Raw genomic sequence first — 22,267 nt, 5'->3', positions numbered from 1 at the left:
AGACCCAGGAGATTCTTGTAAACTTATACGTAAGAAATGAATGCACGCAATCAGACAGAGAACCTCGAGCATATTCCTTCTAAATATGTTTCTCAATAAATTGTGCATTTGACTTAATAATTTAATCTATGCTCTATTTTTTTAGGCAGCTTATGCATGCTTAAATGTTTACTTTAGGCTAGGGAAGGTATATAAATTATTCCCTATGAATATTTCAGTTACAGGTATTGCATTCAACATTCAAGAAACATAGCGAAAGAATTGTTCTAAAACATGGCAAAGTAAAAGTGATTATTTTAAAGAATGCACTATTTAACATATTGTATTTTTCGCATTGTGTAAAAAGATAAAAAGTGGGAAAAAAAGTACATTAAAACTTCAAAATAAATCTTTTCTCATAAGGACTATTACATACATGTGTACTCTGTTCAGATCTTGCAGTGCCCTCCTAGAAATCACAGGGAAAAAATAAAAACACTAAATAAAGGGAAGGCATTTAGGATTAGTACTGATAATAAATTAACACTCAGGAAAATATAGATGACTTCTTGTATACACCTTATTTAAAAGCTGAAAAAGTGAAAATGTAAGGAAAATCAGAAGAAACAGGGAACTGATGAAACTGAGCAACAACGAAAGAGAATCAAGTACAGAGAAAATTTGCTTAAAAAAGAAAATGTAACTATACCAAAACAGATTAAAATGTGACAATCTTCAAAGTGCTCAGACATGTAAAACTACAACACTACTATAATCACAGTATGTGGTCCTTCTATAACATTATTCAGTTTGGATTTTTCTTTTTTATTATTCCCTCAATATGAAATCTTGTAAAAGTTTAAATGCAAGCCAGTCTCAAGATGACTGTATAGAGAGTAGCTGTATTGTTCAGCCAGCAACTAGTGCTAAGAATTATGAAGGAAAAAAAAGGAAAACAAAAACTTAACTGCAGGAAAACCATCAAAACAAGGTAGTTAAGTAATGGAATAAAAACAAATAGAAATGTGAATGTAATACTCAACATGGACATTTCAAAACTCACTTTACATAGGGAGCTGAGATTATATCCAAAGGTTTGTGCATTCCGAGAACCTGCATTCATGTAGTTTCCCATTAACAATACTAGTTCCAGCAGCTTGCTAAAGCTTTTACTCTTCTTTATCTCTTCACAGGCAGCACTGACAGCCATGATGTCAGGTTTGATGTTGTTCACCTGCTCCTCAAACTGAAGCTTAAAAAGAATAGCACTGAGCCGTGACCGTAGTCTCTTCACATTGCTCATCTGATTGAAAAGAAAATAGGAGATTTCCTTTAAAATTCATGCTATGCTTTAGCACTGTACAAATGCATACAATCTGTAATGATTTATTGGTGTGACAGTCTTGAAGAAGCAATATCTCGGCTATAACTGATAGCAAATGAACGAATGAATGAGAGACACTTGGGTAAGCAACTGAAATCCCATCTTGTGGTTAATATGAACTGCCCCCATCCTTTCCCAATAACTAGTATGTGTAAGCAATAAAAGATAAAGTGTCATCATATATCACATCTGTCAACTCATACACCAAATCCTATAAAACTAATCCAAGTTTATGACCCAGTAGTTGCAAAGTAAAAAAAAGTAGTTCACCAATTTTGTATAATACAAGATGTACCAAAACAAGGCAAATCTAATTTTCTGGTGCAAATATTTAAAAGCTGCTCTCAATAACAACTTACTATAAACTTGTAGGAAAATAACAGCTCTGAAAAATCTCAGCTATGAAACACTTAATATAGCATAAATTATTATATACCAGCATTCACATCCCACTATTCTATTGGAACTTATTGAGTTAATTATGCAAGCAGAACGCTCCCAGGAAAACAGTAGCTTCTGTAGATCATATGCAAAACACTTGGCTTTTTCTATAGTTTACATGTAAGGGATTTCTGACAGAAGTTTCAGTCTTCCCATATAACTTAGGTCACTGAATTCCCACCCCAGAGATACTTCACACATTATTTACTACACCCAAACAACAAGACACCAGATTTTATTGCTTCTTTAAATCCAGGAATATTAAATGTTTTCAATAAATTAAATTCCTCCATCTCCCAAGATTCCAATGTACTACTCAACCTTGCAGCTCTATAACAGAAATCTTCAAACATTTTTTAGGCTTGGCTTCACATACAATCCTACAATTGGATAATATTGGACTTTCATATAGTGGCCTTTCAAGTTTGTGTTTAGATCAGAAATATCCCCATCCAAACCACAGTGATACCTAAGGTTTTGCAGAATATTTATCAACCCAAATCTAGTCTATCGATGTGAAAATAGCTCTGACATTGCAGTGTCCACAAGTTGTTTGGTCCCGATGTTCCTCAACAGAGTCAGTGAAAAGGATAATGGTGACACTCTTCATCCATTTCATGTAAAGGTAAACAAGTTATCTTAAACTGATACTGAGGGCTGTCTAATACAAAAGGTTTGATTTAGAAGTAGTATGGAATTTACAGTTTATTTTATTGGTTTTACTGTAACAGTAGTAGAAAATAAAATCAGGTAGAGTGAACATTTTATGCTGCTAAGCCAATTACGCAATGCCTGCCTGGCAGTGCAACCACCTGATGATGTCCCATTGAAGTAAACACATCATTTGCATTTCAGTTCAAATAAGAAATCTTGAAGTAAAATAAGCAATCTTTTCCCATAATTACATTTTAGTTTGCCTCGCTGAGCAGAGCACACAAACAATATGTCTTTCAGGTGAAACTATGTTGAAAATCAACTCCACTACTTAGCTTTAGTCCACAGACTGCCTACAGACTGCTCCTAAAGTAAAACACTAAAACATACACAGTTCGAATGTTAGCTGAGTACCACCTGTAGGCAGATATTCTGCACTCATCACACACTAAATATCATCTAATAGTGTGGTAAAATTCTTACTTAGGAATGGGTAAGTTAGGATAATGGGACTTGAATTTAAATAGGGCATTTCACAGTGAAATAGAAATACTTAAAACTCACCTAGAATGAACACTGTGCTCATACTGCACAGGGGCAAGTGTCAAAGCAACTCCCCCTGCTCCATCAGGAAGAATTAGTATTAACTCCTTCTTCTCAAACAACTCATTTAAGATTTATATGAGTACTGCTACTTCTCAGCATATTGAGAATAGTCTTACTTTAAAGTTTTGTTCTCCATTCAGGAAAAAAAAACTGAGACTAGACTAGAAAACCACAAATTTACACTGGAATTATCCATATTTTAAATATATCTCCCTACACAGGGTGCAATATAGACAATCATTAACATCAGATCATGGGAACTAACAAAGTGTGATTTGCATTGATAGTAACGGTATCAAGATACTACAGAACTACAGCGATGCATCATTTATTGACTCTTGGCTTCTCAGATAGGCAGATTCTTGAAACTGAAATGATCAAGTACTTTAGATCACAAAGACGTGTTGCACAAATATGAGCAAGCACATATACATGAAAGAGAGAAATTTTTCATCAGAACTTAAGAGATTCCATATGTATGTCTTAAGGATGGATGCAGAAATACGTACTCTGAAAAATCAGAAACAGTACATAACAGAAACGCAATAGAAATGCCATTGGGGTTTTTTTAATTGGTGTTTTTTAAATACTCTGGAATCCATAGTTCATGTACAACACATGTTGTTGGTACATTTGCTTACCTGTTTGCTAAGTCAATAATTGAGAAGGGAGATGGACAGTTCCCTTAGCAGTATATAGCTTTCTTTGTGACGTGTAGCGTACAACCATATTCAAACTGCAAAATCCATAAGAGATACTAAAAATCTAAGTGTTGCAGTGATAAGAGGCTTCATAAGTTCATGCTCTATATGTTTTTATACTCAGACTTATAAGAATCATAGAATGTCACATCGGAAAGAACTTCAGGGATCATCTGGTCCAACTTTTTAGGTGATATAGACTTTAAATGAGATGGCCCTGTCAAAGTCTACTTTTGTCCTTACAATGGAATCTGAAAATAGACAATCCAAATAACTAAAAAGGGAAATTGAAGTAGAATTCTGAAGAGGGGACTGCATATGTCAGAGAACTCAGCGTACGGGTAATGAATTGTTCTATTTTTCAAGTAATAGCCCACAAGAATATTCCCACTACGTGCAAGTCCAGATTGGAACTGGCAACTGAGTTGAGCTACCCAGTAGTAGCTCTCACAGTCCTTCATCCAAAAGCAAAGAGATTTTTTTTTTTTTTTCCCCTCAAATACAGCATAAATCAGAAGACACCTGCAAGAGAGTGCCATCTGGTAAACATGTATTTTCACAGTCTGCTATGTTGATGTCAAGTAAAGGAACATGTCTCAGAAGTTACAGTGACATCACATTTTGATCACTGAAAGTGACTCATTCTTATCTCAAGCTCATAGAGAAAAATACTGCAACGGTTTCAGTTTCACAATATACCTTCCTTAAAGAGTCAGCAGTGTCAAGGCTGTCAGACCACCAGAAAGTAAAATATAAGTTATAGCCAAGCCAACTAAAAGAGCAAACTGGAAGGGCATCCTCTGTGGAAAATGCATGGTTTTCATCACTGCAGCATCAAGGAACTCTACAGAGTGCATAGGTAAAAGGTGTGAATTCCTAAGATTTATCTTTTGACTCAGACACTTGAAAAGCACAAAAAAATTTTCCAGCAAGGAAGAAATGATAACCTAACAGACATTTTAGCACATTTAAAGAAGAAAAAAACACTCTGCTGAACTTGAAACGGGCAGTCGACATGCCCAAATCTTACTGAAAACCACCAGCACCCTGGAAAGGCCAAATAATATTTCAGTGTATGGGCGTCCATAACAATGGAACAGTATTTTTGTTGTGATGTTTTACAGCTGTGTGGAAATAGCACATCTTTCTTCAGCTTTGAAACATTCTTTTTTGAAAAAAAGAAGTTAATAAAGTTAAGAACAGCCAACTAAAAATTAAAAATTAAAATTACTTAAAAGAAATCAGAAAGTCTTTATACTTGTAATGTGGATATGCGTACATGCAAACAATTGCACTGATGACTCTCCAGCCTTACTAGCACTGATAGAGGGCATATCCTGCTAATCTTTTTGTCCTGCTTTAATTATAAACACCTTGAATTTGCCCCACTGACTCAATTTCTTTCAAGTCCAAGATCTTCCTAAAGGATATTGGGGACAGAAGAGAGGGGAGCGTAGTGTGACACAGACAACACCTATCAGTTACCTCATAGCTGCACACCACTAGCCTTCTCTTTTCTTCTGGATGACTGTGCATTTATGTACAGTGCAGAAAATTTCTGGTACTGTTTTTGATGGCATTATATTCAACAAAGATGGACCAGCAAGGTCAGTTTACAGATCTCAGAAATGAGGGCATTCCTTTTGAATACTCCAGAAGTCACCTGTCTAATGAAATGCATCCAAATAGCCAATGGGGCCTATAACACAGCTGTCAGAATAAGCTGAGTTTACAGTCTTCATGTTGAAATTCAGATAGGTATGGTTCTACTATGAAAAGAAAGAGGTGATATTTTTTTCTTATCCAAAAAAAATACACTTAGATTTACTGATATCTTCATCAGAATGGAATACATAGACAGCTTTTGTTTCTCCAAGTTGAATTTAGACAACGGAATTTTCCTAAAAAGGAATCACTCAAGAAAGGGAGGGATCGAATTTCCAAATTCTTCTATTTTTAGCAGATGTAACAGATGTCAGATAGGCTATTTTCATTAAAAGGTACATATGGAGCAGATGCCACTAGACTGAAAAGCTTTGCTCATGGGAAACCAAGTCAAGAATTTAATATAGGTAAAAATAATCCGTAAAATCTCTAATACAACCAGATAGCAAAAATAAATAAATTTTTACCAGAAGTCAAGGACAGAAGTCATTAAGGAATTTTAACAAACCAAGAGGAGAAGTTTCTAAAAATAAAACAGAACTAGCTGTATTCCAGATGAAAAAGTCTCATCAGCTTAGTTCTGAAAGAAATGCCTCATCTTCTGTCTAGCTACTATTATTTTGAGTCTTCCAATAGGCAGGCCATGAAGACACAGACAGATGATCAAGTTCTGGGTGGAATGTCTAAAAACCATGACAGCAGGCTTGGTACTTTCCACCAGGCTGAAACACTGTAACTACAATATAAAAGTGGAATTTGATGCTACACAATTATTTAACCAATACACACTGGTAACAAACCACATAATAGCAGCCAATTATGTCGTCTTCGATGTGACAGACATGGCCCGTTGCAAGAAAAGCTCAGATCTCCAGCACATTCGCATCTAGTTTAGGCTTCTCTACCGACCCAAGAACACGTTCAAGGTAATTTCCTAAGCAGGAAGGTATATGTCTAAGACTATGACAGTACTGGCAAGGAAAAAGCATCCAACTGTATATCTTCTGTAGTCCTGTCAACAGTGAATTCAATAATGAATATGGAATTTTAATCCATGTATTTTATTTGGAACCACAGATCTGTGGCGAAAACAGTCCTCTGACAAATGTCACATAAAATAACGCTGCAGAAGAGAGTTTGCATATCTTTGAGAAAGTTACTCAGATCTACAAAATGATCACAGGGAAAGTAAATTCTAAAGCACTTGGACTCCATAGAAGCTCCTTTGAGTTCTACAGTTTGAAGCTGGAACAAGTGAAATATCTGCATAGTCATTTCAAGCCCCAGGGATGTAAGAGATACTGTGTAGCCTCAAGATTCTTTAAGCATAGCTGCCCTACATTAGACAGTCATTTGGATGCCTCATTCATTAGGTGGCTAAATTACAAGAAACATTTGAAGTTGCTGAGAGTCAAAATGGCAGGATCCTGTACTGATCATGGCCCTTACTCAACTGATCATGGCCCTTACTCAAAACAAAAGTGTTTTTCTTAAGAGGTTCAAATCACAACGTTAACATTAGAGGATTGCTTACATTACAAGAGAAGCAAAAGCATCCAATGAGATTCAGGACAGGCTCTTGAGATATTTAGAGCAATCTGTAAAGTGAATGGCTGGAGGCGAAAGATGAGGACCCTTCAGAAAACCAACCACACTGACCTGAAGTTGTAGAGATATCTATCAAGGAGAAAACTTTAAGAGATAGCCTACGCATGAGCTATAAGAAACAACAGCAAATCACTCCCAGCCCTCTGAATTAACATCAGACAACAGTAAGACAAATTCTTTTAATCCATCCTCTACATTAACTACCTAAAATAGTTCTGCTGGAACTGAACAGGGATAAAAGCGTGACATGCAGGTACCAAGCCTTTCAGAAGAACATTCTTCTATGATTCAGTCTTTCACTAATACAGAGGAAGTAACATAATCCAATCCAACAGGAATTGCAGATACTCAAGATCAGCACAGATCATAATAGCCACTTTCAGAACTTATTTGTGGAGAATGACTCTCCAGCTTATCTGGGTTCAAGGCCTGAAAACCACCAACACTATAGGAGTTCAGGATGTTCTCTGTCTAAACAGTTCAAGTAACTTGACTGCAGTTTGTCATAAAATTTTTTGAACTGTCACAGATAGTGGAAAGTCAATTTTTAGTGACACCTCTGGAAAGGCACTGACAAGGCAGAACAGCAGATACACAACTTCGAGAAGCCAGTAGAAGAAGGTAAGGTTTTTAGACAAAAATCAGCACAATCAAAATATCTCACAGCACAGATGCATGTCACCACTTCAGGATTTTTAACAAATTGAAATGTCCCTAGGTATGGCTGTGTCCAAGCACCAAGTATTAGAAAGGGCAGAGTACAACTCTGCAGATACAGTGATAGCACGGTATTTTCCAGACAGTAGTGAAAAACATTAATATAATCTGAGTTATCCTCAATAAGGACATACAGCTGAAACCATCAGCTGAATATGGAATTGATCATTTTAAGTGTCAGCTGAATTATTTAAGACAAACTAGCCTTCATCAGGCCTCACACTAATCTTCAATTTATTCCAGTGAAATCTTCTCCTTCGCTACGAACTCATTAAAAACACATCCATCAATGAACAAACTGTGAAGCCATGTGAGGATCGCTTGCCAAATTCTATTTGAGTTAGCTATCAGTATATTTCCCAAAGTCTGGGCATTAATTATTTCTGAAACAATATTTCAGAACTACCTCAATTTTATCTTTGAGTAAATAAAAGTGATCAAGGTAAAATTGTTTTTTTTCTTTTCACTCCCAGGCAATGGATAGGTCTGACACCTCATCATTGTTGTGTGGGAAAGAGGGGAGAGGTTGTGTGCTGCTGGGGAACTGCAGTTACAGAACATTCTTAGCCAGGGCAGTAAAAAAGTCTAACCTAATAAAACAACATGCAGCTCTCTTGTATTTTGTGTATTCTGGCACTAATCTATCTGGTGAATTGAGCCAGTTTGCAGAAGTGAAAGCCAGTCAGCTGGCTTTAGATATTGCTGAAGAAGAAAAAATGGTCTCTATACTGACTTCTGGATGGTGGATAAATATAGAAACGCCTGGCAGATTGATTATATCACACTCCCACAAACCCGCCAAGGTAAATGCCATGTGCTCACAATGTTAGAAGCAACTACCAGATGACTGGAAATATAAGCTGTGCTCCATGCCACCACCCAAAACACTATCCTGGGCCTTAAGAAGAAAGTTCTACGGTGACATGATACCCCAGAAAAAGCTGAGTCAGACAACAGGACTCATTTCCGTAACAGCCTCATAGGTACCTGGGCCAAAGTGCATGGCACTGAGTGGGTATATGGCATGCCCTATCACATGCCAGCCTCCAGCAAAATCAAATGATAAAATGGACTGCTTAGGACTACCATGAAACCAACAGGTGCTGAGACCTTCAAACACTAGGATAAATATTTAGCAAAAGTCACCTGACTAGTTAACACTAGATGAGGTGTTTCCCTGGAGGTGTTTAAGGGACAGGTGGATGAGGTGCTGAGGGGCATGGTTAGTATTTGATAGGAATGGTTGGACTCAATGATCCAGTGGGTCTTTTCCAACCTGGTGATTCTATGATTCTATGATTTACCAATTCAGCTGGCCCTCCTCAATCAAAATTTTTACATACTGTAGAAGGGGATAAAGTCCCTGTTGTACAGGTAAAAGATATACTGGGACATACCACTGGCAAAGGCAAACCCATCTGTAGGATTGGTTTTGCTCAGGGACCTGGCTGCACTTGGTGACTGATGCAAAAGGATACAGAATTCCGATGTGCACCTCAAGGAGATGTGATTTTGAGTGAGAATAGCTAATGAATTGAATTGCATGACGTTAATTGCTATATATTATAGTAATTGTAAGAATCATCTAGGTTAATGAAGAATTAACTTTGACAAAACCGAGCAAAGCGAAGTGGTGATGGAACCAGAATTGGCTTCAGCAAGCAGCACCCAGCAACTTCCTTGAGATCAACATCTTCAGCACCCAGACACTGAACTTGGGCTGCACCATATACATCAGCTGCGAGCTCCAGAAGCAGCATGTGACAATTCAGTACTACACACCATCCTCCTGCTCTGTCCAATGTCACCCAGCCACGGCAGTGTATTGAAACCCAGTCCCATTCTGCCAACTGAGGGACTCTGCACCATCTCCCCTGCTCTGAAAGACTGTTATGACAGATGGAACCCAAAGTCATGGACTAAATGAACTCAACAGATATTTTAGAAGGATGGCCCATAGACTAAGGGGATTATATTTGTGTGCATGCATATTAAAAGACAGGAAAAGTAGTGGTGAATAATCAGAAAGTGCAGGCATGAGGATGACGCATATGGTAAGGAACAAGGGGTGGATGTCTTGATTTTGGCTTGGACAATTAAATTGCTTCCCAGCAGCTGCTGGTTTTCAGATTTAGTAAGAGACAAATGCTGATAATACACTGATGTTTTCAGCTGTTGCTAAGAAATCAAGGATTTTGCAGCTTCCCATATTTTGCTAGTGTACCTGTGCAGAGCCAGGATAGCTAACCCAAAATGGCCAATGGAATATTCCAGAGCATAACATCATGCTTAGTATAAAAACTTGAATTTTGCTGGGGGACATCGAGGTGATCCGGATTCTGCATTCGGTGCTCCACACTCACTGCTATCCTTGTACTCCCTGCTATCACTTCTTAGGACAGGCTAATGGTGAATGGTTTTAGCATTTTCTGGTGAATGGTATTTTAGTATGTTCTTTCTATATATATCTGTTTATTTTCATTATTATAATCACAATCATTTTCTATTATTTTATTGCTCTATTAAAAATGTCTGTACCTTAACCTACACGTTTTACTTCACTTCCCGATTTTCCTTCCCACCTCACTGCGGTCTGCAGAGGAGAGAACAAGCAGCTGCATGATACTAACCTGCCAGCTGGATCTAAACCACAACAAACTTAAAAGCTTTAGGTTGCTGTGAACTTCTCCTTTGTATTGATCCTTCAACTTAAAATAATGTTCAGAAAGTTTAATTCAAACAAACGAGTAATAAGATGCCCTTGGTTGCTTCATGACCCTTACAGTTTTAATATCTGAGAAATAAAACTCAGGCTCAAACTTAATTAATGCAAATGAACAATAATAGAAGATAATCTTTTCTACTTGAACATTTTACTTTCAAAAAGCACTGAACAAATGTTGACTTGCATATATCTATCATAGCTTTATTAAAAACAATTATAATGAACAAGGGTTTATTTTTCAGCAGTCTCTCAAATAAGCATGTATTATTTCTTTTCTCACACTATATTTCTTAAAAGGCGCTAACCTTGCTTGCCTGAAATTAATAGTACTGTATTATGCTGTAGTTCAGCAAATTATCTGTTACTTCTTTTTGTCCTCATTTTCAAAAAGTCCTCCATAACTGTTAACTGTAACTCAGAATAGCATTTAACTTGGACTACCTATTTATGTACAATAGACTCTGTTGTTAAAAAAGTTCCATAACAGTTTTTGTTGAAAAACTACTCTACAATTCATGTCTTCCAATAAGCCAGATGATCTAAAAACTTTTATTTTCTGCTTTCTTCATCATATCTATATTTTAAGTTTACATCCCTAAGTTCCTCTCCTAAGAAGATTAATTGCACTTCCAGGGTCCAAATTCCTTTATTTTATCTGTTCTTTAGACTTAAGATTACCCATGGTGGTGTTTCTTCTGTTAATTTTCTCTCAAGAGAATAACCAAACGAACATGATTTTTTCTTAAGTTATCAGCATCTTCACATGGCAGCCAAATGAGGGGTTCAGATGGCATAAGCCAGAGAAGAAAAGCAGGGATGTCCTCAGGTGAATTAAGAGTGGACTCACACCAGGACACTGTCAGCGCCTGGAGTACAAAGGAAAAACATACTTTGATGGAGAAGAACTGAAACAATGTTAGACAGTAGCTTAGCTCACATAGCCAGAGAAAGACACTATTGCCCCTGGAAAGCCAGACAATACCCTGACAGCCATACTGAGAGGCAAAAACCAAACAATACAACACCAAGCAACCACACAGCTAAGAACAGCTATGCAGACTGGTTTCTGTCTCAGCTGTAAATGGACACGTTGCATGGTCAATGTTCAACCACCCAGACAAAACCATTAAAATCAAAAGGAAGCTGAAACTCCAGGTGACCAAATAATAGCTAGAACAAGAAACAATGTAATTATGTGCAGGTAAAGATGAAAACCCCTTCAACTTCTGGCAGGAAGTTGTCCACTATTTCAAGGAACTATGACAGAAAACAGAGGCAGTGAAGCTGTCAGGCTTTTAGTAATTTATCAAGGCTGGCAAATACACTCAAGGCTAGTGGGCCTCAGTCTTTGGAAGAAGTGATTGAGAACTTTATTTGCAGACAGGACCACTTCTTTGCACAATGCAGTTTTGAATGAGACCAACCTTTAAGAATTTCACACAATCAAGATAAGGAACTTTACCAGCTAGAGTTGAAAAGGATATTGAAATACAAAGAAAAAAATGTAGAATATTTGTTACCATGATGAAGATAGAAGGGAAAAAAACAGCAATGAGCTCATCATCAACAGCTGAATACAAGGAAAAGATAAACCACCAATGCTGTAGCAGGGATGAGAATAATTAAGAACACAGTTAAACTTATATTTGGATAAATCATTTGGTATATTGATACACCAGAGTGAATGTCTAAATGACAGGTGAGATGTATTCTAAAGAATATGCAACAAACCAGGTTTTGAAGTAAAAAAAATTGAGAAAGAAGCTATTGCAAACATGAGGGGACATAATAATACACGGACATGTGTTTCTACTTGTTCATAGATTGAGGAGACAACAATAAACATTTGGCAAAGATAAACAAACTAAATGCCAAACTGTTAGCATTAAAAAGAGTTGAAAATTTTAAATTCGTCTGACAAAATCTGGGATCATCAAAAAATGAAGATGACACTAAATAAAAGAAAAGCAACTGCTATATAAATAAATGAACAGAAGTGTTGAATATTAGGTGTTTCGGATAGAAAAATACTGTAGCATGTTAAAGCATGAAGCTTCTACAAAAACCTTTCTCAATCTTGCTCATACTAGCAAAAGTGTAAGGTAATGCTATTGTTTGTATTAATGAAATTAGTGTAAGGTACCTTACACTTCTGTACCAATGTAGGAATTTCTTACTACACATGCCTAATTCCACTTTTACAAACCTTTGGCATGAATGGTGGTATGGCAATAGTTTGTCAGTGAAAATCCATTTTATTACTGCATGTAAAATATTAGTCATGATTAATAAATCTAAATGGTACCTATTATATCAGCTTCACCATAAACAAATCAGTGACATGACTAAATTATCTACTCCTCAAAAACTGTTTATTCTATACTATCCTCAAAACTATCCTCAAAATGAGAAAAAATACTGTAAACCAATACCTTTTCCTCAGTAGGAAAGAGCTATCTGCTAAACAAATCAACATCACTAAATGTTTTAAGCAACTTAATACTTCTTCTGCCCCTTGGAAAAACAAAAGGAAAAAAAATTAAAAAGCCCATCAGAAAAATAACCTTCTGTCTACAGTTACCTACAAAGATGATCACCTAGCTGAAACCCCATTCATCTCAGGATGGGTCTCACATTGCAAGCATGCTGTCATTTAATTATTCATTTCTAAACACAAAGAAAATCTTCATGAAGTTGTATAGAAAATATTGCCTAATGTCAGTCAGAATCAATGAAACCTTCAAGAAAATAACATGAAGGTAAAATTACTTTAGGAGGAAGTTTATTGCACTGAGTACAACCAAGAACAAAACAAGAACTATAGTAAAACAAAACACAATTGAATATTTAAATTTCATAAAGTACAAGCATACTTCATCAAGAATTTAAGCAACAAAATAGAACACTCAACACCAACTTAAGATAACACTACAAAGCTAAGCTGAAATAATAAGATGAACAGATCTAATATAGTTTTCATTAAATAGTTCATGGATGCACGTGAGCCAAAAACAAACCAAAGCCAAAACACACCTCCGCAGTTATAGGAGATAATTTCTATGTTCTAAGACATCAGCCTAGAGCAAGTGAAAGAAACAATATGCAGGAAAATAAAGTAACCGATCTAGAGAAAACCTTAGGTCTAGAAGCAAAGATAAGGGTAATAAAGGATTTATTTTACACTTACTGATTAATAAACAAAAAACATTAAAGTGTAAAATAACTTAAAAAGAAGGGATAACCACAGGAAGCACAAAAAACAACCCATAGAGTCATTAAAAAGAAAAAACAAACCCCAAAGTTACACTTATGAAGGGAATCAGAACTGTTTTAGAGTCATGCCTTCAATGTCTTTAGGCCAACAACAAAAGGTAATTCACTTCAGTGCTGCATGCTTTACTTAAACTGAACAGCCACAGCATGCCAGTATCTCAAGAAGCGTCTAGCTGTTTTTTCCCGAGTAACAAATCATGACTTTGAATTCAAAGCCAGAAGGATAAAAGGTTTCCATTACTTTTTTTTTTTTTTAATCACGTAAGTAGTAATTATCACTTTATGCACTACTTAAAGCTTTTCTTTTGGGAGTCAAATAATTTTGCTTTTCCCTTAGTCACAACTTTAGAACAAATTAATACGGGATCTCTGAATTCTCTGAAATACCATAACTACAAGATACTACTCACCTAAAAGATAAACCTGAAGGTGTTGTATGGCATGTTTTTTTGATTCACCTCATTTGAAAAGGAGTGCAAAAAAGAGGCATAAAACAGCAATTTGAAGGGAAAAAAAACAACCGCTATACTGGAAGGATTCAAATTTGTGTCAACACCAGTTCTTAAAGAAATAAGTATGAATTCTTGGCCCGTTCCCAAGCCAGAATAAAACTAAAATTATTCAAAACTTCCCTCCTTCAAGAGAAACAAAAAATGTTTCATGTAAAAAAATGGTTGTAGCTTGTTCTCAGAAGTCAGCTCTAGCAGATGCATAAAAGGTGTGACAATAGAAAAATTGTGCCTAATGATGGAGTTTGGTTTTGTTGGGTTTTTTGGGTTTTTTTTAATCATTTGCACAGAAAACCAGGGAGAGCAGACACTTGCACTATTCAGTGGAAACCTGGTTGTTCCTTCAGAAAAGAAATTCCACCAACTTTTGAGATGCAAGAACTCTTATTATTTAATGCAGTGTTTTTCTAACTTATCACATTGCCTCAATTTTTTAAGGAAAAATTATCAAATCAATTGGGTCACGTCCAGCAAAACTTTACCTACAGTATTACCAGTCCAGCTATTCTCACCAGACTGACAGTCCCATCTAACAGAATTGCTACGTGTGAAAGAAATAGAGTTCAAGAGTTAAGAATGTCTACCAATAATGTTGTACCTTGTCAATCAATAGAAGTCAATTGGTATCTTAAAGCAGATAATTTCAAATTTATTTATACTTGAATATTACCAGATTGCAAAACACACAGCAGAAGGACAGTGGAATAAAACATATTATTGCTTAAGACTTATGAAAACTGTGAATGAACTTGCAGGGTTACTTTAAATTATTTCTCATTTTACAAAGTAACAAATGTGTTGTGCTGAAAGGGGAGTAATTAAAGGATTAATGTGACTGAACTAAGTAACACAAATGTGTTCAAGAGTGTGTTCAGAAATTTTATTACTCGTAACAACACATGCAGCAGAAAAGAGTTAGACCATACAATACTAAAATGATACCAGGAAGATCCACTGGTTATTGAGCAGACATCATTTGGCTTGCCAGGTAAAGTAGCTTTTCAGACAAAACTGATTACAATATGCAATTCTATAGTGTTGCAATATTAATGATACAGCTAGCATTACAAAGACAATAATATGGTATTAAAAACACTGTCGATAGAAGCTCAGATAATACAGGAATCTTTCTGAAAGCATTAAAATTAGAGATTTATCGTTTAAATGAAAAATAACACTTGTTATGATGTTTTGATGACAACAAAAATGAAAAACTAAACACTATTTCCCACAAGCCAAGTTTCTTTCCAGAAGACATCTTAAGTATTAAAGACCTCCCAATCATTCGGAAGAAGTTGGCACACTGGTTTTAGTATGTTCAATTGTAGTAAGCCTGACACTTTTAAAGAGCGAAAGACAGACTTGTCTTGTTCTTCAGTTGATTTAGAATAGGCATTACGGCTCTTATATCCCATACCTTTACTCCAGATGTTCCAATATTTAACCACAGTTATTCGATAACCACAGTTAGCTACCAACAGCAAGTGTCTAACTGTTACAAAAACATGATAGGCCTTTTGCTGAAGCCCACAGATACCACTGTAAGAATTATTCCTTCCCAGGGAAATCCTCTGAGATGAAGCTAACAATGACTATCTTGGCTTGAAATGCTAGGAGTTAAGAAAAATCAAAGACTTCTATGCATATGTACTTCGCAAAAATAGACAGACATATTCTATGTTTGTCTGGATGAAATAATCAACCATTCTAAATAATAAACTATATAGCAATTATATCTAAACTCTGTTTCCAAAAAAAGCATCAACTGCCAACGCTGAACTAATGTTCAGTATGTCCTTTTCTGTCTTCCATTCTTCCTGTGTTAATTCAAGCAGGGAGATACAAATGTAGCTTTCTGCTGGGAATTGGAAGAGTGACTACAGGTACTCTTCACAGAACATATTATAAAACATAGGAGGCAGAACAGATAAACATGGTGACAGCTACAGTATTTTCTTCTCACTTACATAGAGAAAAGAAAGAAAAACATAACTGTAGAAAATGTCACTGAAAAAGTTAAGATTTATTAGTACAAACAAAAGTAAAGCCAAATTATTTTAGCTATGGAAATTCAAAAATATCCCTGTATTTCCCAAGGAGCCTTTGCCATGGAAGATACCACTAATGTTTTTTTCCTTTGTTTGTTTCTTTCTTTCTTTCTTTTGGTAAAAAATTATTTTTTTAAAGAAAGGGAATCTCAAATCATTTCAGTTGTAACATTCCAGCAATAAGGCCTTCCACATCCATGGATATGTCCACTAAAAATCCAATTAAAAGGCAGCTCTTGTACTCTTCTTCCAGCCTGGAACCTCTTCATTTTTAGGAAGAAGCAGTCGGTACTGTTTCTATAATACTATATCACAACTGTATAATAGAAAAGGACAAAAAAAATGATAGCAAAACAGAACTCACCACAACTCCAAACTGCTCCGGCTCAGACAAATTATTATATTCACTCTTGAACTTGGACAATGCATTCAGTTGTTCTTGTTCAGGAAGATGTTTTATTAAATTCTATCAAGAAAAATAAAATAGGCTTTAAAATCTCAGACTCTATACTTTTTTTATTATTGTAGGAAAATGGTATAACAGCTTTTCATGCTGTTATAGAGAATTTCAGCTACTATTGCAAACGAAATAAAATATACATCTCATACATCTTGAAAATGAAGAAAACCTTGAGAAAGAAAACTACTTAAGTGCAAACTGGAATAAACAAAGACTTTAGAGGTAGAAACTGCTCTTTTCATCCTCATAACCTTAAAGTATTAGTTTCAATGGCAATATTAACTGCATCATGGAACGAAATGAAGAGGATTATACACTGATATAATTGTCTATATATATATATGTCAATATATATATATTGTCAAGGAGATGACAACTCATGTTTGTTCTTCCAAATATTTCTTCAAAGAAACATCTCATCCTTCAAATCAATCAACAGATAAGCTCCTTGTAAAGGAAAGTGAAGTCCAAATAGCTCAGAGTTTAAAGATTTTTGGAACCAAAGTGACAAGTAAGGCCTAAAGTGCATACAGGAAGGAAAGGAGCGTGCTGAGCATTGTACAGACTCCTCAGTATAACCCTATTTTGACATTCCAACGTGGAGGAAATTCACTTTGCAAGTGAAACGCACAAATATAAATTTGCCTTATTTTTACCTTTGAACACAAATTACTATGTGTTGCAGTACCAGTCACACATTTGAATGTCAAAGAGCCTTAATATAACATGCCATTTTATGACTCTCTCCACTACCTGTATTTATTTCTTCACTACTAATTAACACACCTGCAAAAAGCATATGCTTCTTAAAAAAAAAAAAAAGAAAAGCAGTAGGGACAGATGCTCATGTCTCTAACACACTTTCAGGATTGCTGTATCAACTGTCTATTACTATTTGCCATTTATGAGCCATAATATTAATAACCTGAAGTTCATCACAGTATGTAGGAGTCCTGTCCAAAAGCGAGACAATCTCTGTCTAAAGACATATCTTTGCAAATCTAATGGATGCCCATCAAGATGACTGGGGAAAATGGCACATAACAGGCAAGGAGAGATTGACAGAAGTTGGTTTCTTGAACTTAAAGAAAACAAGCCTCAGGGGAACTTAATGAGGTCTTCACGTATCCAGCTGCAGAGTACAGAGAAGATGCCAGTGGATTCTTCTCCAACTGGAGGGTACAGAGAAGATGCAGTTGGGTTCCTCTTGGAAGTGTGCAGCAGAGAAGGCCAAGGTCACAAGTTGTAACACTGAAAACTCCAGTTAGCTAAATAAGAGGTCTTTCACCATAAGGGTAGCTCAACATTGTAAAAGGTGTCCAGAAAGACTATGGAGTCTCCAGCCTTGGAGATATTAAAAAATTAATGGAAAAAGGCCCTGAGCAACCTGATGTAGTTGACCTGGCTTTAAGCAAGGGGCTGAATCAAATGACCTCCAGACATGCCTTCCAAATGAATTTTTCCCATGGTTCTATAATGAAGTATTTGTGTTTATATTATTTTATGAAATTCCTCAACTTATCAACCCTTAAATAACATCGCAAAAAGAAGAACACAAGCAACTTCCAGTATCTTTTGTTTCCACACAGAAACATACTGATTTTGTGCTTTGAATAAAATATGGAAGGGGAAAATGTTATCTTAAATAAGCTCTAGGGAACATAAGTGGTCGCTGTGGATGCCCTAAGGCAAGATCCTGGATTGTACCAGCGCTACAAGGGGAAAGCAAAAAAGCCCAACCATAAAAATTTAAATGTTTTTCCACCTAGTTTTGACCAGAACAACAGGTTTATATAGATAAGACAGAGGCAGAACTAAATTAAATTAAAAATTAGTAACTAGAGAAGAAACAGAATATCACATGTTGTTGGAATATATACCTAAAATAAATCTCAGTTTAGGTGTGGACAATACGAATTCAGAAAACAGATTATAAATTCAGCTGCTTCCATTAAAAAAATGCTCTATAAATATGAAAAAAACTACAGTTCACAGAAAAAAAACAAACTTAAGAGTGATTTAGTAGTCAAAAGTTTATGTTAAGAGGCCTTTGTGCTATAGGTTTCTATTTAATGAGAAGCTTACTTTGAAATATTAGGATTTAAAGTGTCAATTTCCTTACCTGAATCATGGACTCCGACAGCTGTGTTTCATCTACTTCCAAGATCATCGTTTTGATTTCCTCGTAAGGCACTCGGAAGGAGCCAAGGAAAATTGCTAAAGCAAAGATTCAAGACATAATGAAGAAAGCAAGACAACACAAATCAGTTTTCTACTTGCAAAACACCAATTAAACAGTCTGTAAACTCTATAGGTTAACAAACACTATGCAAAGTGTAAAGACTAACTTTATTATTTTGCCTGTCTTAAACGTGCATTGTCTCAAGGCCTCGTCTGTAGTGCTGGGTTCAGTGGGAGGGGAGGTGCAGGAGCAAGCACCGCTCCCCTTCGCATGGCCAAACTCAAGGTCCCAGGCTAGCTGCTATGTGGGCACTGCCCCTGCCTCCTCACACCCACCTAACTGTCTTGGAACAGCTGGACCCATCTGAAGGAGCTTCTGCAGACATGTGGCCAGACCATGCCCCACGTGTGTTTACCTTGCTGTGTTTTCTTGACTGGAATTGGTGTGTGTCAGATCAAATCCGTGTGACCTCCAATAGGTTCAGGAATCAGAACAGATTGAAATCTGTTTTCTGCAACTTTGGGAAGTCGCCCCCCCATATGTTGGCTGTGCATCTGAGTATTTTCATCTGTTTACTTTGGTCAAAGCCAGAACAAATATTGCTTATGATTTTCACCCTCAGAGTGACCTTGTCAGCTCTGGATCGCCGCACAGATAAACAAACCCACTTCTTTTGACTGTGCAGGTCAAAAGAAGGCCCAGACACTAGCGTGCAGCTCGTGGTTCCGGGGCATGACACAAAGTAATATGGATAAAATATTTTTAACTGCTGTTCACCTACAATTCCATCCTTTCTTCATCCAATTTTTATGTATACCATCCAACATCATAGAGTGCTTCCATAAGCAGCCAGTGACAAGTCTATTCTGCAGAGTAATCATCCCTGTGATAGTGTTTCGTGGCGAGCTGACAATTACACTTTTTTTTTTAATGCTCTTGTCAGAGCTTTCTCATAAAAATAAAAGCACCATGAGAAACCAAACCCACATGAACAGTTAAAAAACAAAATGCTCCTATAAAAACTGTTTATTTGTTCAGCATAATTCAATCATTTCCTATTATGTCTGCTAGCATTTAGGAACCTATCCTTTATAGCACTCCACTCTGCCAAAACTTTATCATCTTTATTTGCATATTATTGCATAATACTGAGTTTTGTCTCCTTTCTGTAAATTACATGACAGACTGCTAGACACCTTGTAGACATTATTGCTGGGGCAGGCGAGAAGGCAGGTTGTATTCCTTGATGAGTATATTGAATATATAATTCGATATATAGCTGTATACTTGTCCTTCAATACATATAGGAGAGAGTAATTTCAGTCTTAAACAAGAGATAACCTTTAACAGTTCTCTAGGTCTTTTTAAACGTGTTTCAGTTGTTTTAACTCACATGTTTAGGCTTAACACTAATTACAGCACATATTCTCACATGATTTAAACAAAAAGTGGTTTTAAGGCAGTCAGACAAGAAAGACATTTTTATAGATCATTTATATAACATTACTTTGTCATAAAAACAGAATCTACTTACATAGATTCTGTGCAATCTTTGGGTCCAAAACTTTTAATTCTTTGATACGTTTCTTAATGGACTTCTTTTCTTCAAAATCCTCCTCCTCTTTTTTTACTGCCAAAGTAAACACATATACTCACTGTTAACTCTTAATATTTAGGGAAAGCACTAATGAATTCAGAAAACGTTTGCTATCAAGCAAAGTCAACTCACGAAGAAAAGAACATACCACACCACAGAAAACAGAGACAAAAAAATACAGAGGTTTTGCATTTATTACTTGCATTCTCAAGATATTTGCTCTTCTGCCAAGTTTGTCAGTGTGACAGCATTCAAGAGCAAGGTGTTTTGTTTTCTTTTAATATGTAGAAATTGAATAAAGATGCTAATGTTAGTTGTACTAATGGTCTGAGGTCACAAAAGTCATATTTATAATACCATGCAACATAATGCAGTCAGCCTGGCCAGGTTAACATTCAGTACTGGACTTTAACGACAACAAATCTTAAAGAAGATATGCCAGTATGTCCCAACAAACCCAACACCAAATTTAAGTATTTTTTTGACTGCTTTTGTCAAAATCTATGCACCAAAATTATCAAAGACCAGCAGTTCATTAAAAAACTTAAATTACCTTAGAATATAAAATATAAAATATACCTATTTTCCTTATCTCCTAAAAAAATATGTATTTTTAACTACATGACGTAATAATCTATTATGAAAGGCCACAAAGACAAAATCATTGTATAAACATACATTAACATTGCTGGAATTTCAGACCTATTCTTACTTTTCAGAAAATAATTCATACAAATATGATCTCCCAAATGCATTATGTAAGCTGAATTTATTTCTCATTATTCACACATTGTCATAAGAATTTCACTTATTATAACAGGATAGACTTTATAATACAGGAACCATTCCAATTACTATGCAAACAAACAAAAAATACCAATACCACACAAATCTTTCCTTAAATCCTATCTGGTTGCCCTTGTTTATTTTCTTCCTTTTATTTCATTTTCTTTCTTTCTTTTCTCCCCCCTCCCAGCACAAATCTTCACTGACAAATGCTATTCACCCAATGCATTACTATTTTTAACCCCATTCTCCATTTCACAAATGAAATTAGTTCCAAGTTTTTACAGTATGATTGTTCCAAATTAAGTTCTATGCACTTCAGATACTTGAGAGCAGAAAATATGTGGCAATAAAAGTACATGATACTGACTTCAGAAGGAGATGGATATAGATAAGAAACCTTGTCAAGAAGATATAGGATTACAGTTTCTAGTTCACTGATGATTCTTAGCAAAACTAGATGTAACATGAATTATCAGGAGGATTTCCCTAAGATGAAATTACTTCTATAAATATTAAGGGAGATCTTTGAGAACTATGTCTGTCTAGATGGGCCGAAGAAGATCCAGTTGCAGATGTCTCACCCACTGCAGGGGAGTTGGACTAGATGACCATTACAGGTCCCTTCCAACACAAACTATTCTATGAGTCTTAAAAAATGTTTTTCCAAGCACAATAAATTTTGCCTAGGTTTGGGACACATTAAAAATGACATCTTGAAGTCTTTTAAGTTTTGTTGTCTAGGATACTACCAAAGAAATAAGAACTCAAAAATCTCACACAGGGATTCAAGGAACTGGATTCTAGTCTCTTCCAAGTTGGGGGAGACATAAATCTGAATCATCTCCCAAACAGCTTTTAACACCTATACCTGCTAGGCAGCATGACACTTCTCTAGAGGACTTGCTGCAGTGCAGAAAAGAACTGGGTAT

General features: G+C 35.9%; 1 protein-coding gene across 2 annotated transcripts in view; it reads right to left on the bottom strand.

Moving 5' to 3' along the window:
• DIAPH3 (diaphanous related formin 3) overlaps window positions 1-22,267 on the bottom strand; it is a 220,033-nt gene that overhangs the window by 103,117 nt on the left and 94,649 nt on the right. For both annotated transcript variants that reach the window (XR_011339412.1, XM_069880558.1), the window contains exons 18-21: window positions 20,487-20,582; window positions 18,893-18,987; window positions 16,675-16,776; window positions 1,043-1,282 (exon numbers count right to left, since the gene is read on the bottom strand). Coding sequence is in view for 1 of the 2 variants with exons in the window: in XM_069880558.1 (XP_069736659.1) it covers window positions 1,043-1,282; window positions 16,675-16,776; window positions 18,893-18,987; window positions 20,487-20,582 (533 nt within the window). In the remaining variant the exon portion in view is untranslated. The remainder of the gene's footprint in view (window positions 1-1,042; window positions 1,283-16,674; window positions 16,777-18,892; window positions 18,988-20,486; window positions 20,583-22,267) is intronic.

Source organism: Phaenicophaeus curvirostris, chromosome 1 (genome assembly GCF_032191515.1).
Source record: "Phaenicophaeus curvirostris isolate KB17595 chromosome 1, BPBGC_Pcur_1.0, whole genome shotgun sequence".
Lineage (NCBI taxonomy): Eukaryota > Metazoa > Chordata > Aves > Cuculiformes > Cuculidae > Phaenicophaeus > Phaenicophaeus curvirostris.
This window is presented reverse-complemented; position numbering and strand designations above follow the sequence as displayed.